Here is a 16,453-nt window from a genome sequence, read left to right on the forward strand (position 1 = left end):
AAGGAATAACTGGTTTTGGGGGTGACCAGAGAGATATACCTGCTGGAGCGCGTGCTACCGGTGGGTGCTGTTATGGTGACCAGCGAGCTGAGATAAGGGGGGACTTTACCTAGTGTAACGGATGTGAAACGGCTAGCCTAGGTAGCTGTGGTGCGCGCTAAATAGCGTTTCAATCGGTGACGTCACTTGCTCTGAGACCTTGAAGTAGTGGTTCCCCTTGCTCTGCAAGGGCAGCGGTTTTTGTGGAGCGATGGGTAACGATGCTTCGAGGGTGACTGTTGTTGATGTGTGCAGAGGGTCCCTGGTTCGAGCCCTAGCAGGGTCTTGTAGATGACCTGGAGCCAGGGAGTTTGGCGACGAGTGTGAAGCGAGGGCCAGCCAACGAGAGCGTACAGGTCGCAGTGGTGGGTAGTGTATGGGGCTTTGGTGACAAAACGGATGCTACTGTGATAGTATAGTGATGGAAATGGCTACCTGGTAGTTTTTATCATGATATAATTTTATACTTACATAGATATTTGAAAACAGGTAAACGTTTCCTCCCGTTAATAAAATAATCTCACGGCGATTTCATTTATTTTTAAGTACAGAAATGCTCGGCTATTTCTGTCCTGAAACGTGCTCTACATTAAAACACGTATAGTAAAATTGGTCATCAATATAAATAATAAATAAAATGCCAAAACATATTTGCCACGTGATCAAAGTTCCTCACCACGTGGTACTTGAATAAAAGCATGGAGGCTGCTGTGTATTTGTGCTCTGATCCAAATATCACTTTTGCTAGCGCTTTGCCTTTCTTTGGAAGAACTTAGGCGATATCGATATTTTCCCAATTGATAGATTCGGCCTCGGTGTTTTGGGCGGGTCGAGACGGAGCAGCAGCGATGGAGTGGTTCGGGACTGGAAACTCCCCTATGTTTCCCGAAGAAGAAGAGGGTTACAGTGCCTCTGCCTCTTCTGTGCCAAGTAGCTTTCACAGCTCATCACTGCAGGTATTGTGAGGCTAAATGCCAATGCACATTTACCAATTCATTATTTACTTTATTGTTAGCCAGCTTGGTAGCTACGTCAGTCATGGAGGAAATAAAGGCAAGCCAACCCATCACCTCTCCTGTTATTAGCTAGTTATTTAGCCTGCCGCTAGCTATTCGATAAACCCTTACGTGATGTTAAATCAGTGATAATATTAGTTACAGTCAGGATGTAATTAGTTAGCTAGCTAACAAGTAAAGTACATTACATAATGTCAACAATGGAAACGAGTCAATTGAGTCCGACTCCTTCATTTGTAACTTTCTACTTAACGAACGACGTTTAATGACTGAACATACACTAACGTTACAGTAGCTAGTTATTTAGCTTGTAGCCAGCCAATTAAACTCGATACGATTTAGCTAGCTTGTCCGGTTATTTTCATGACATTGTCTCATTGCCAGGTTTGACATCAGCGAGTCTAAGTCAGTCGTCCTTAACCCAGACAAGTGAGAGTCACTGACTAATTTACAGTGGTTTACAGGTATTACACAGCAAATTGGTGAATATGGCACTAGCTAGCTACACCAAATGTGTTTCTCTACACCAAATTTGTTTCTCAGTAATACTTGCTGTAATTCTTCTTTAGCCAGCCAAGCAGTAACAGCTAGTTACTTACATAGCTTTCCCAGCTACTGTGGATAACATAAGCATCCATATCTAGTGTGTGCTGTCATCTCTATTCCCTGATGGTTATATCCATTAATGCGCTATTGAGTTGACAGCTGAAGCTTGTGGGTGGTGTTCATGTTATTATTAGCTCGCAACCTCTGGTTTTACATGTCCATGTATAACTATTGCACACAGTTCGCCGTAACAGAGTTACAGCAATGCATCGTCATCAGGAGGAGGAGAATGAGAGGCTTTAGGAATACTGGCCATGATTATTGTAGATGTAATATTCTGCTGCAGAATGTAATGTCAACAATATTTTCAGATATCAATCATAAGTTACTGTCTTCTCTGTGACCATGGTGGTGTAGAGACCCGGGTCTCTGTGCCAGAGATGGCAGCAGAATAAAATATAAAGATGCGTTGGTATCAGTTGTTTATAACCTCTTCTCCCCTCTGCTCTGTGACCCCTTGGTGCTGCTGCCGCCAAAACCAGCTACAGTGTGTGAGGGTCTCCTTACAAAGATATTAGGATACCAGTTCATAATAAGCTAATTATCTTCTTCCAGGAGGATGCCAGTGCAGAGTCCATGGTGTCCCTGTGCCAGAGACAGCAGCAGTGTGTGAAGGCCTCTGTTTCCAGCTGGCAGTTAGTGGAGGCTCAGGACCAGCTGTGTGGGATGGAGCTGCACGGCTCCGAGAGCGTCGAGCAGGAGCGTGCCCGCGCTGTCGCCGGCCAATCGGAGCTCTCGCAGACTGAACATGAGTGGCGCCGGAAGGAGAGCATGCTGGGAGGGAGCAGGAGCCCCGTGCTCAGCGCTGACAGCAGCCGGGACATGTTCGACAAGGTAACTAAGGTCGTGTCTACACTTGACACTTACATTTGACTTCTGCTATCAGAATCGAAGATCGCATTGAAAGACCGCTCTAGACACCAAGTCGCTTTGTGGTCTGATAGTGTTCAGATCTGGCTGACCACTTCAAGAGGTGGTTAGGAATGCATTGTGTGTGTGTATCCAGACTGAGGAGAACCCCCCCCCCCCCCCCAATCAGGCTACCGAAAGCACATACAGTGGGCGACGTTATCAGCACTCCTCCCACCAGCTTTTGTACAATGTATACTAACATTTGAATATAGCCAGGGAAAAAGGAATCCGGACATGGTAGACAAATTTTAAATGTAGGTGTAGATGCAGGAGGGGTTTGGAATTCATGATCAGAATACTAAAACTGCATGAACTGTCAAGTCTAGACACAGCCTTAGAAAATGTAACGTTATGACTATAACTACTGTTCCCCGAAGGAGGAAAAACAAGGTACAGCATACTATGGGGAGTTGCACACTTACGTGTTCTGTTGCAGGATCGACAATTCACGCCTGACAAGGCCAATGAAATCCACGCCTCGGTGGAAGCCCCGCCTACCACAGGTGATGGGTGTGAGGCTTGGTTTCATTCTTTCAATTTAAAACCTCTCTTCAGAGCCCCGGAAGGGAGGGCACAGGGCCATATAGGTGTCGTGCCTCATTTCCCTCCGTTAGGGAACAGTAGTTATAGTCATAACATTACGCTCCCTTTGTCAGTCAACTTCGATACAACAGACTATGGGGAAATAAACAGTGAGCTCCAAAGTTATTCGGACAGTGACAATTTGGCTGTTTGGGCTCTGTACTCCAGTGCTTTGGATGTTAAATGACTATAAGGTTCAAGTGTAGACTTTGAGATTTAATTTGATATCGGGTGAACGGTTTAGAAATTACAGCACTTTTTGTACATAGTCCCCCCCATTTTAGGGGACCAAAAGTATTGGGGCAAATTCACTTGTGTATTAAATAAGGCTGTGTGATATGGCCAAAATATTTTTTATTTCTTCTTATTATTTTTTAACAGTATTTAATGTTTTTGAATAATACAGGTAAAATCTTTTGCTTTATGAGTAGTGTGTGACCCTAGGATGGCAACGCATACAGTGGCTAGCGAAAGTATTCTCCCCCCCGCCGTTGGCATTTTTCTATTTTGTTTCCTTACAACCTGGAATTAAAATGGATTTTGGGTGGGGTTGTATCATTTGATTTACACAACATGCCTACCACTTTGAAGATCCAAAATATTTTTTATTGTGAAACAAACAAGAAATAAGACAAATAAACAGAACTTGAGTGTGCATAACTATTCACTCCCCCCAAAGTCAATACTTTGAAGAGCTACCTTTTGCAGCAATTATAGCTGCAAGTCTCTTGGGGTGTGTCTCTATAAGCTTGGCCCATTCTTCAAGGCAAAACTGCTCCAGCTCCTTCAAGTTGGATGGGTTCCGCTGGTGTACAGCAATCTTTAAGTCATATCACAGATTCTCAATTGGATTGAGGTCTGGGCTTTGAGTAGGCCAATCCAAGACATTTAAATGTTTCCCCTTAAACCACTCAAGGATCAGCGGGATGGAGATGTTGTTACCTACCCTCACCACCTGGGGGCGGCCCGTCAAGAAGTCCAGTACCCAGTTGCACAGGGTGGGGTCAAGACCCAGGGTCTCGAGCTTGATGCTGAGTTTGGAGGGTACTATGGTGTTAAATGCTGAGCTGTAGTTGATGAGCAGCATTCTTAAATAGGTTTTCCTCTTGTCCAGATGGGTTAGGGCAATGTGGTTGTGATTGCGTCGTCTGTGGACCTGTTAGGGCGGTAAGCTAATTGGAGTGGGTCTAGGGTGTCAGGTAGGGTGGAGGTGATATGGTCCTTGACTAGTCTCTCAAAGCACTTAATGACGACTGATGTGAGTGCTACGGGGCGGTAGTCGTTTAGCTCCGTTACCTTAGCTTTCTTGGGAACAGGAACAACGGCGGCCCTCTTGAAGCATGTGGGAACAGCAGGCTGGGATAAGGATTGATTGAATATGTCTGTAAACACACCAGCCAGCTGGTCTGCGCATGCCCTGAGGACGCGGCTAGGGATGCCATCTGGGCCTGCAGCCTTGCGAGGGTTAACACGTTTAAATGTTTTGTCCACGTCGGCTGCAGTGAAGGAGAGTCCTCAGGTTTTGGTCTACCACAAAGGGACAGTTTAGTTGGTGCAATGTAACATGCTGACCAGACCGGACACGTAGCGTGCGCGAGCGTTGCTAAATAAATGTATAAATCCATGTTATTCAATTATTGCACCCACACTGCTCGCGCATGCCAACGAGCGTCTGCTATGCCAAGGGCTAAAATAGAAATCGGTTCTATTTCTGACGCAGATCGTGCTGCAAGTCCTGCCTCCCATCTCCTTATTGGTTTATAGAAGCAGGTACTCACGTGCCATCTCCTCATTGGTTTCCATACATGTTTAATGCTTTTCGACCTGTCCCCAAATGAATGTCATTGGTTCAGAGTTTGTTTTGATATTTTAACCTGCGTGTCGTGATCGCGTTTGGTGTAGTGGGACAAAATACATTTATGCACGATGGCGCACGTGCGCAGACGGTTTGGGTTCCATGTAAGACGTTTTGTTTTAGTAGCTTGAATCATTCCTGTTCACACCAAGGTGAAGAATGGCATAAGTGAAGGAAGGAATCCGATTCTCATGCTTATCAACTGTGGAAGGCGGAGCTTCCAGCGAGGCATGGATTTCATTGTCAGGTGTGATTTGTAGATCCTTCAACCGAAGTTGCAAGAGTGCAACCCCCCCCCCCATAGTATGTTTTACCGAAGTTGACCGACTGAAAGGGAACCTACAGACACACGTTGGGGGAATCTCAATTGCATTTCCTTTATTCCTTGCGTTATTCGCCGCCTCCTCAAACTCCATTGGATGAGAAAGTCCATGATGCCTCCCCTCAGAACTTCTGATCAAATGGGTTTTAAGAAGGTCGAAGAGAAAAGATGTGAGGAATCATGGACATGCAATTATTTTCCTGTTGAAAAAAAAAAAAGGTAAACCAAGTTAGATTTGTCGACGCTACCTACCTGATCAGTACACTTCTGATCTTTCTCCAGACGGTAAGGGGGCCAATCTAAATTGTATCTCCTTGATGCCTTGTGTGCGCCCTTCTCACTTCATCAAAACACATTGAATGAGAAGGTCAGAGGAGAAAGCGAGGAATGAATCAAGTATGTGTAGCTGCAGCCCAATATACCAACCGGAGTGTGGGTGTGTCGAAAGGAGTGGGTGTGTGTATAGCGACTCGGCTAATTGGGCAGATTTGTTGCCAATCAGCCACGTTTTTCTGCGTGGCTGGTTGTGCTGCACTAGGGTCGATATGCACCGGTGTTGTATCGACGTGCCTGCCGACTTGAAATGCTTCCTACTTGGTATCGCTGTAGTGTCGCCCGCGGTAACTAACGTGGCCTTTCATTTTCTCACACTATTTTATTTCAAGTACTAAAGTAGCCTACACAAGAAATAACTAATATTGATAGCCATCTAGATGTCACCTTGATACGTAGACTACATACATATTACTCAATGGGTAGGGCATGAATGGTGACACAGTGCCCTTCACTCCCGCTTGACCAAGCACTATTGTCTGGCAACTGCGTGCGAAGTAACTACGTGGTAGCCAATATTAGGGTGACCGTCACAGTAAGCACACGCATACAACTCATGAAGAAACAGTACACCACCATCAATACTTTTAGTCAGTTTTACACATTTTCAGTTATTAAACTAACAATGAAATACAACTGACTCTTTCTTAAAAACAAAGTCCAAACTATCGCAGAGTGCTTTTTGACCCACTCCTTTTCACACACCCTTTTCTTTCCACACACCCGTTCGTCCATACTCCGGTCGCTATATTGGAATGCTGCTACCCTCTTCTCAGTGGACTGTGCTTCTCTTTCCTTCTCCTATAGAGTATTATTAATTGTAAAAACGTTGAATTGGAGGTTCACGACAAGAGCAAAACCTTTGTTCAGAAGTATGAAAAAGAATTGAGACATTTTGGTGAGTGGAAATGTTTAATCTACAGTTTATCATGGTGATGCAGCAGGTGTGGCATTGTGGAATGGTATTGGTCCGTTGTCTCTATTGTGATTGGTCCGATGTGTCTCCATTGTGATTGGTCAGGCATGTTGCGGAGGTGGGATGACAGCCAGCGCTTCCTGTCTGACCTGCATCACCTCATCTGTGAGGAGACGGCCAACTACCTGATCCTCTGGTGCTTTAGACTTCAGGCCGACGAGGTCAGAAAAATATCACACTGTCCTGTGAATTTATTTGCAGCTAGAATTTGATACAATAGATTTTTAGATTTCTAAACGCCAATATCAGCCGGCCGTATGTTTCCTGTTCAGGGTTGATGTGTAAACTATTGTTTACTGACCGACAGATCTAACTATTGTTAAAAGGCCAGACTGATCCTTCAGCATCTTTTCTAACAAATTACATTTCTGAATAAGTTTATTTTATACTTATGACTATGGGTCACTTATGTTAGAGGTTCTATCCTGTTCCCTTTCTCCTGACAGATATTTGTTCAGGTTTACAAACATTGACTTTATAGTATAACCTACAGACTTGATTTGTGTTATATGGATGAATTCAAATTTTTTTCCACTTTGATCTATTCAACCACAGAAAGAGGCGTTGATGGAGCAGGTCGCTCACCAGGCTGTTGCTATGCAGTTTATCCTGGAGATGGCCAGCACCTCCCAGCAGGATCCCAGAGGCTGCTTCCGTCACTTCTTCCACAAAGCCAAAGTAAGCATTGAGCTATTCTGGTCTGTCTGCTGACGAGTCACGGTTAAGTCATTATACCACATCAGGCACCCTAAGAATGGGGTGAAACGGCTCCCTATTCCCTATATAATAGTGCACTACTTTTGACAAGGGGGTCACGTAGGGCTTTGGTCAAACATAATGCACTATAAAGTGAATAGGGTGCTATTTGAGGCATCCTAAGACTAGCAAAGGCTCTATCTAACCATCCCCGTCTGTCTGCTGAGTCACTGTCAAGTCATTATACTGCAAAGTCATATAAGGCAAATTGTTCACCCACCATATAACCAGTGGTTATTGATAAGCTAGGTTGAGGATTGATCAAATGTTTTAATGATCAAACTTGTCAATGTTTTGACTGATTTTTATGTTATTATTTAATGTTATGTAACTAACTGTCATTCACTAAAAATAGTTTGCTGAAGGAAGCTGTACTGTACAGTGATGTAATGTGGTCAAATGACCACTAGAGAGAGACAGGAGTCACAACGGACTCCTACAACATCACAATGATATACAGCTACATGCTTTCATGCCAAAACACTATTGCTTTCATGCCAAAACACTTGCTTTCATGCCAAAACACTATTGCTTTCATGCCAAAACACTTGCTTTCATGCCAAAACAGTGTAAGAATTTCTGTATGATTACCAGTGTTTCACATATTGATATGATTTTAAGAGGCTGCATGGTTCAATTGCAAAATATTTGTTGCTTTTCTCAGCCGTAATCATGCATCTACAACTGCGTAACACACTCTTAATGTTTAGAGAACACTTTAATTTTTTATAAGAGGCCTCCCGAGTGGTGCAGCGGTGTAAGGCTCTGCATCGCAGTGCTTGAGGCATCACTACAGACCCGGGTTCGATCCCAGACTGTGTCACAACAGGCAGGGACTGGGAGTCCCATAGGACGGTGCACAATTGGCCCGGGTTATGAGAGGGTTTGGCTGAGGGTGGACGCTAGCTAACGTCCCATCTGACCAACATCCAGTGAAAGTGCAGGTAGCCAAATTCAAACAACAGAAATCTCATAATTAAAATTCCTCAAACATGCATGTATTATACACCATTTTAAAGATGAACTTGTTGTTAATCCCACCACAGTGTCCGATTTCAGAAAGGCTTTACGACAAAAGCATACCATGCGATTATGTTAGGTCAGCACCTAGTCACAAAAAAACACAGCCATTTTTCCAGCCAAAGAGAGGAGTCACAAAAAGCAGAAATGGAGAGAAAATGAATGACTAACCATCAGATGGCACCCATAGGACTTCATGTTATACAATGCATGTATGTTTTGTTCGATAAAGTTCATATTTATATCAAAATATCTCTGTTTACATTGGCGCGTTATGTTTTGCCTCCAGAACATCCGGTGAAAGTGCAGAAAGCTACATCAATTTATAGAAATACTCATCATAAATGTTGATGAAAATACAACTGTTATACATGGAATTAAAGATATACTTCTCCTTAATGCAACCGCTGTGTCAGATTTCAAAAAAGCTTTACGGAAAAAGCACACCATGGAATAATCTGAGTACAGCGCTCAGAGACCAAAACAAGCAATACAGATACCCGCCATGTTATGGAGTCAACAAAAGTCGGAAATAGCATTATAAATATTCACTTACCTTTGATCTTCATCAGAATGCACTCCCAGGAATCCCAGTTCCACAATAAATGTCCAAATACCTCATTTTTGTTTGCGCATTTAGTACAGTAATCCAAATGCGCAGGCACTAGGTCCAGACAAAGTCAAAAAAGTTATTACAGTTCGTAGAAACATGTCAAACGATGTATATAATCAATCTTTAGGATGTTTTTATCATAAATCTTCAATAATGTTTCAACTGGAGAATTCCTTTGTCTTTAGAAATGAAAGGGAACGGAGCTAACTCTCACCCGTGAGCACCTGACTGTGCACATGGCCTTTTGGCAGACCCATGACTCAATCAGCTCTCATTCTCTCCTACTTCACAGTAGAAGCCTGAAACAAGGTGGAAGCCTTAGGAAGTGCAATATGACCCCACAGACACTGTATATCGGATAGGCTAAGACTTGAAAACCTACAAACCTCAGATTTCCCACATTCTGATTGGATTTGTTTCTCAGGTTTTTGCCTGCCATATGAGTTCTGTTATACTTAGACATCATTCAAAAAAAATTTGAAACTTCAGTGTTTTCTATCTAAATCTAATAATATGCATATCCTAGCATCTGGGCCTGAGTAGCAGGCAGTTTACTCTGGGCACTCTTTTCATCCGGATGTGAAAATACTGCCCCCTACCCCAAAGAAGTTAAGAACCGCAGTTTGGCGGGTCATGTCTCGGAAACGCATGACTCGACTTTCGCCTCTCCTGAGCCCGTTGGGGAGTTGCAGTGATGAGACAAGATCGCAATTGGATATCACCAAATTGGGGAGGAAAAAGGGGGTAAAATACATATTTATTTATTATGATTCCAAGTTCCTCTTGTCAACCCGAGGATGATCAAGTAAGTCTTTAATTCCATTGTCATATTTTCCCCTGTGTAAGGCAGGACAAGAGGGGTACTTAAATGTCTTCCATGCTGAGCTAGAGGCCTTTAAGCAGAGAGTAAAAGAGTACACTGTCAAGTTCAAAGGAGAGACCCTCTCCAATGACACACCGCTCCAGAGCAGTACAGCACGCTGTCATCTGGATCCCAAAGAGGTTCTAGAATCTTTACCCCCAGTGAGTATTCTAAATGACATATTTGAATTTTTGACATGCACCTGTATGATAACAATTTAATATTGTAATTTCAATGTTTTGTTCTGATATATTTCTTCCGTTCTGAAACAGGAACTGAAGGCAGGGTTCCAGCTGCAAGACATGCAGATTCTCCAGAATGTTCTCAGCACCATGAATCCACAGGTAATGGCTACAGTTCTGTTTTCTTAGTAGACTGACTACAGAGTCAGACACGTACTGTACATGGGAAATACATCTGTTTATTCAGCCACACTATTTGTTAATAACTATTCATTACTCCTATGCCAATTGATACCACATGTACAAGGTATAACCTCGGGAAGCTTAAAAAATGTCAGCTATACTGTGAGACGAGGGGCCTTATTTCTTATATAAACATTGATTGAGTTAAAAGATGGAAATATCCAAAGAGCTCAAGTTAATGTTCAAGTTTCAAGCCGTGCTCTCTATTTTTAAAAACGGAAGTAAATTCAGTCAGTGTGTTTCTCTAGAACAGAATAGAGAGAGAATCACCCCCAACTGGCCCCTGAAACCTGATTCTATGTCAAATCCTAAAAGAGAGAGTGAAACAAGGAAATGAAACATGTCCTCCTCCACAAATAACACTTAGTTAGCAGTTGGGCCCTGGTTGGAACTAGATGTGGGCCAATGAACGCAGAAAATAAACTCCTGTTACATAAGCATTATAATCAGCTTGAGCAGTAGACTGGGTTAATCCCTTTGTGTCCCAAAATGGCACCCTATTCCCTATATATTGTACTACTCTTGCCCAGGACTCATTCAAAAGTAGTGCTTTATAAAGGGAATAGAGTGCCGTTTGGTACACATCCCATGTTCATCCATTCAGAGCAGCTCAGGCAGGTCAACTTTCCAAACCTCTCCCCCACCATCTCACTAAGCACTGGGCCTATTTTAGAGTCCCAGATCAATTCAGCCTCTTGGATCATAATAAATACAACTATATGGACAGGGAGTGAGGAGCTGATCCTAGATGAAAAGGTCTTAGGAATCCGGTTACCTTTTTAGTCTTGACAGCATCCTAAAACTGAACCTGTTTTAAGACACTTCCCAGACAAACTCTGAGCCACGAGTAAAATCAAGTCATAAAAGTTTATTACAGCTCGTAATCACGACAATTTGCGGTTCCGCAAAGGAAAGATAGTGATGACCCTCATTTACATTGTTACAAATGATGGAGAATAACCAATTGCGATGAGCCAGCTGTGAACTCTATTCAGACGCGCACTGTGAAGGTACATCAAATGTTGCAATGTTAGTGTTTGATATAACTGTCGCCTGACAAGATCACTTTGCCTACTGTTAATTATTGCCTAATGTTGTCATGCATAACCTTTCTTTTTAACCAATTTGATGGTTGTTAAAAGTAGAATTGACAATATTACTGTTATATCAACACACTGGTCACTCTCGTTTTACAACTCTAAATCGCGTTGACACAGTAGGCATGAAGTCCATTGCGTACAAAGTTTTGAAAGATCTATCATTTTCAACTAACACAATCAAAGTAAACATAAGCCCTAGATGCTGTCAATTGCCCAAATTATAGGCGTGCCCAGTGTAGGCTTTTTCATTTAATTGCAATGTGATGTTGTACTCCAAAGGGATAACTTGAAATAACATGTAGGTAATTAAATCATCTAAGAAAAAATGTTTGATTTATTACCCTAGTGGTTCTAAGTATTTATGCATGTCATATCATTGTCAAAAGCACAAGAGATTATTAATGGATTGATCCTATCAAAATGTTATCAACTCCAAAGCAGTTGCATGTGGCGCAGGAAAACACTGCCTCGCTGCAATTTTCTATTATCAAGACACCTGCTGGCAACTCTTACCCCTTTACACTCCAATGGAAGATTCGGTCACTGATAAATGCATACATTGGAACGCAGTGACTGTACAGTAACATGCTCTGCCTCACAGCACTAGGCTTTTGACTGACAGCCGTTCTGAACTTGAGCACCGCACGCTACATTAAGTTGCCCCCATCCCTCCCACTAATTGGGCAACTTTAGCAAATGTTTTTGTTGTCTTATTGAGGGGAAATGCTGTAAATTTAGAGGACTGTGAATTTAGAAATATGAGACGATGATGATGATAAATACTGCATTAATGTCAATAAAGCAAAAGCCAAATACCCATGATTCCTCATGTGCACTTCACATTTCATATCATAAAACTCCGGTCATATACAGTGTCAACATGTAGAATCACCGTTTGATGTACAGTTACAAGATGACATGGAGCCCATGTTTCTTTATGTAAAGAGGGTTTTCCGCGGGACACGCACCTAAATGCACTTATGACTCCTTTGTGTGCACTCCAAAAGGATATTTTTCCCTGAATTGCATTGTGAAAGCCTAACATAAATCTGTCATATTTTATAACTAAGCTAGTCTCGTTGGCAATAGAACAAGCTTTGAAAGGATGCCCATCTGACCCGGATTATGATTTATAATGGACCGTTTTTAGAGTGCATAAACATCAAGTCATTCTGTGATTGCAGGGTTGCATTCCAAACACAACTATTACAAGTGTGCTTGCTGTAGTTCCTCAATGGTCCAGCTATGAGAGCTCAAAAAAGTATTTTATAATTGTAGACTCTCCATGTACTGTGCACACTTTGGAGAAGTGTGTAGTCACTTTGAGACACCAGTTAGACCTCTCACTCAAACCCTTGTACTTTATTTGTCTTATGTTGCGCCTACACCACATTTTCCAGGAATATTCACATATAGAATGTATCCAGATTACCTTCAGATTTTGTTATCAACGAATAACAGTACAATAAAAAAAAAAAATACTGTAAAATCAAGTGTAATGTTTTTGGATTCAACTTTGGTCTAATAATTTCCCCATTATCTCCAAAATGTTCCCTTTTAATTGCTACTATGGTTATGCATATGCTTTTCATATTTCTTCTATAAGAAACCTTTCAATTTAGCCCTGTCCATATAGGCCAATTCCTACAAGTGTAAAGGGTTAACTGATTAGGAAAGCTCGTGAGGTCTCCTAAATATCTGTCGACAAGGTGAGACTCTTATGACTAAAAATGTTTCATGCATAGCTTGCATAACTCCCTTAAGAGTAGGAGTAAAATGTCTCCTCAGAACTTACGACCAATTATCTACTCTGAGGCACTTTGTGGATACGGGCCCAGCACTCCTATTCTGAGAGGGTTGTTGAATACTGGTCCTGATGAATGCTGATGAAATGGGGAATTGTTAGTGTCAAGATGCCCCACAGAGCAGGTGGGTTATCGTCCCAAACTACACACTTCCCAGGGGCAGGCAACCTTAGAACTAACCCATAAAGATGCATTAATCATATTGTATACGGGTGTCTGTTTCTTCTTTAGATTACTCAGTTATGGCTTATTGCATTTTAAGTTATTTTGGTTTTCTCTCGTGAGTTGAAGTTGCTGTTTTGGTTGTACCACCAGGTGGCAGAGTACCATGTGAAGCGTTGTCTGGAGTCCGGCTTGTGGACGAACAAAGAAGGGAGACGGTCCAAGGAGGAAGTTAATCCAGAAACAGACGACCTGCGCATGATGGAGACATAACGACTGTGGTGCACGCTCCCTCCATCTCTCCCATAGGAATTGACACTCAATAGGAAAAGGGCTGAGCTCCCCACAGAGACTTATTTTTGTATGCAGCAGAATCTGCGCCTGAATGTGTCTTGCACTTTATATTTGTTCAAAACAATCTATTTAAAGAAGGCGAGTGGTAGGTATTTTGAGGCACTTACCTTACCTTTTCTCATATAGCTAGAGTATCTCTACTCATGTCATATCTTGATTGTTTTAGCAGAGTGAACCTTGCTTTGTAAGGAAGTCATCTTTACACATGAATTTACAAGAACTACTTCAAACTTTTGAGAATTGTTTTTGTTTATATATTTTGGGGTATTCCTGTGACTCCGTTAATCAACCTTATGGGTGTGAAGAAGGGAGATACCAGTCCATCTACAGTAGGCTTCACAAGTAGGAAGTCTAGCGGTTAAGAGCGTTGGGCCAGTAACGGAGAAATTGGCCGTTCTGCCCTTGACCAAAGCAGTTAACCCCCAACAATAACTACGGGCGCCAAACGACATGGACGTTGATTTAAGGCAGCCCCCCCCGCTCTGATACAGAGGGGTTGGATTAAAAGTGGAAGACTCATTTCGGTTGAATGACTTGATGGGCAAATGACTAGGTATCCCCCTTTCCTTCCTTTAGTAGAAGGGGAAAAGCCTGAGCATTACAATCAAACTTGCTCTTGTCGTAAATAAAAGTGCACCATGTTTTGGTTGAAGAAACAAGAAGCCTAATCCTGGAGTCCTATTTCTGCAGTCTCTAACGTTCTGTCCAACACCACTGAGCCACTAGTGCATGTGGTTAAAACTGTCATAGACGCGTGCAAACGCTCTGGGCCCATATTCAAAAGTGTGAATAGGAGTGCTAGTCTAAGGTCTGGTCAACACCTCTAATTCATAATGGTTTAAAAGGTCTGCCCCCCCTCTAATTCATAATGGTTTAAAAGGTCTGCCCCCTCCCCCCCCCTCTAAATCATAATGGTTTAAAAGGTCTGCCCCCCTCCCCCCTCTAATTCATAATGGTTTAAAAGGTCTGACCCCCCTCCCCCTCTAATTCATAATTGTTTAAAAGGTCTGACCCCCCTCCCCCTCTAATTCATAATTGTTTAAAAGGTCTGACACCCCCTCCCCCTCTAATTCATAATGGTTTAATTCATAATGGTTTAAAGGTCTGACCCCCCCTCCCCCTCTAATTCATAATGGTTTAAAAGGTCTGCCTCCCCCCCTCTAATTCATAATGGTTTAAAAGGTCTGCCCCCCCTCTAATTCATAATGGTTTAAAAGGTCTGCCCCCCTCTAATTCATAATGGTTTAAAAGGTCTGCCCCCTCTAATTCATAATGGTTTAAAAAGCTAAACTGATCTCAGATCAGCACTCCTATTCTGACACTCTGGATGAGGGCCCTGTGCTCTTTCAGCTCCTGTGTGTCCAGTTTGTCATTAGGACAATATTTAATGCCGATATACTACCATGGTAGTATAATGACGACTTCACTATGCAAAGCAATGAGTTTGCTGTTATTACTTTTGTTACTGCTGGTCACTCATCCTCAACCAACACTCATAAAATGTCTTGCTCTGTCCATCACAGAAGAATAAGCTTCTCAACATATCAATGTATGGCTGCTAAACTCAACTGCTCACATAATTGATTGTGAAACTGGAAACAACCTGTAGAACTGACTTTGGCTGCCATAACGTGAAAACATCCTGTACTAGTCTGTGCTGTTTGAAATAGAACCGCTTTAAAACAACTGTGCAGGGTAAATGGCTATAATATGTTAGGTCTACCTGAACACATTTTAAACGTTCTGCAAAAATCTAATGAAATAAATGAATTGAAATCTGTTGTTGCTTTTCACTTTAAAAAAATGTTTTTATAAAAATGTTATTATAACTTTATCAGCCTGATCAGTCTCTTCCAGATAGTGAGACTCGATAATAACTTATTACAGAACAAGTATATTATTTAAGATACTGTATATTCATACATTTATGGATATTTAACAGTCATTTATCTCTGATTATCAAAGAGCTAATCTCGGGGTAACCCAGAAAGTCTGCTCGATTCAATTCTGGGTCCGTGAGATGCTAGAACAAGGAGCTCCATCCTCTCGCTGCAAGTTATGGGTCGAATGACTGCCTTTCCAAAATCTGAAAAAAAATGGGAACACCTCAGAAGTTGTGATTTGTCCAAATAACCAGTGATGGAAAAAAGAGGCACCAGAACTATAGCTGCTCGTTATCTATCAGTGCTCATTATAGATCTATTGCATTTTATTTTTTACATATTCTGCCCATGAGAGATTATCAAAGAACAGGTCATAATGTGCTACAAAAATACTGCATATAATAGCTTTTCAATATAGCTTTTTCAGTATAGAGCCAGCCATTAGATGACATCTATACTCAGACCAAATACACATATATAAAGTGTATAAAACATTAGGAATAGCTGCTCTTCCCATGACAGACTGACTAGGTGAATGCTGTGATCCCTTATTGATGTCACCTGTTAAATCCGAAACCCACTTCACATAGAGACTGGTTAAAGAAGGATTTTTAAGCCTTGAGACAATTTGAGGGAAAAAGATATTTACGCCGGTGTGGCCAAGATGGTGGATGGGGGAAAACATTTAAAAAGTGTAACATGTTTTGAGTGAATATGGAGTGGTGGATCACAGAACCTTTGGAAGAGCTACAGAAGGAACTTGAACGTGACATGAGTGAGGATGAATTAACCGTAATGGCAGGTGCGGCGAAGACCGAGTTTGAGCCTTGTC

The 16,453-nt window shown here is 42.1% G+C and overlaps 1 protein-coding gene across 1 annotated transcript; it reads left to right on the plus strand.

Moving 5' to 3' along the window:
- Nucleotides 1-218: 218 nt before the first annotated feature.
- Nucleotides 219-13,972, plus strand: LOC115105992 (hsp90 co-chaperone Cdc37-like 1). Its single transcript, XM_029628552.2, has 9 exons — nucleotides 219-404; nucleotides 844-995; nucleotides 2,217-2,495; nucleotides 6,473-6,563; nucleotides 6,687-6,802; nucleotides 7,197-7,319; nucleotides 9,877-10,053; nucleotides 10,165-10,236; nucleotides 13,538-13,972. The coding sequence occupies exons 2-9, from the start codon at nucleotides 888-890 to the stop codon at nucleotides 13,655-13,657; spliced, it is 1,086 nt and encodes a 361-aa protein (XP_029484412.1). The 5' UTR covers nucleotides 219-404; nucleotides 844-887; the 3' UTR covers nucleotides 13,658-13,972.
- The last annotated feature ends 2,481 nt before the right edge of the window (nucleotides 13,973-16,453 follow it).

The sequence above is a fragment of the Oncorhynchus nerka genome, linkage group LG22, assembly GCF_034236695.1.
Source record: "Oncorhynchus nerka isolate Pitt River linkage group LG22, Oner_Uvic_2.0, whole genome shotgun sequence".
Classification (NCBI taxonomy): Eukaryota; Metazoa; Chordata; class Actinopteri; order Salmoniformes; family Salmonidae; genus Oncorhynchus; species Oncorhynchus nerka.

Coding starts and splice junctions, on each gene's coding strand:
- LOC115105992 (XM_029628552.2), top strand. CDS start 888: ATGGAGTGGTTCGGGACTGGAAACTCCCCTATGTTTCCCGAAGAAGAA. Junction 7,320..9,876: donor ACTTCTTCCACAAAGCCAAA/GTAAGCATTGAG, acceptor CCCCTGTGTAAG/GCAGGACAAGAGGGGTACTT. Junction 10,054..10,164: donor TTCTAGAATCTTTACCCCCA/GTGAGTATTCTA, acceptor GTTCTGAAACAG/GAACTGAAGGCAGGGTTCCA.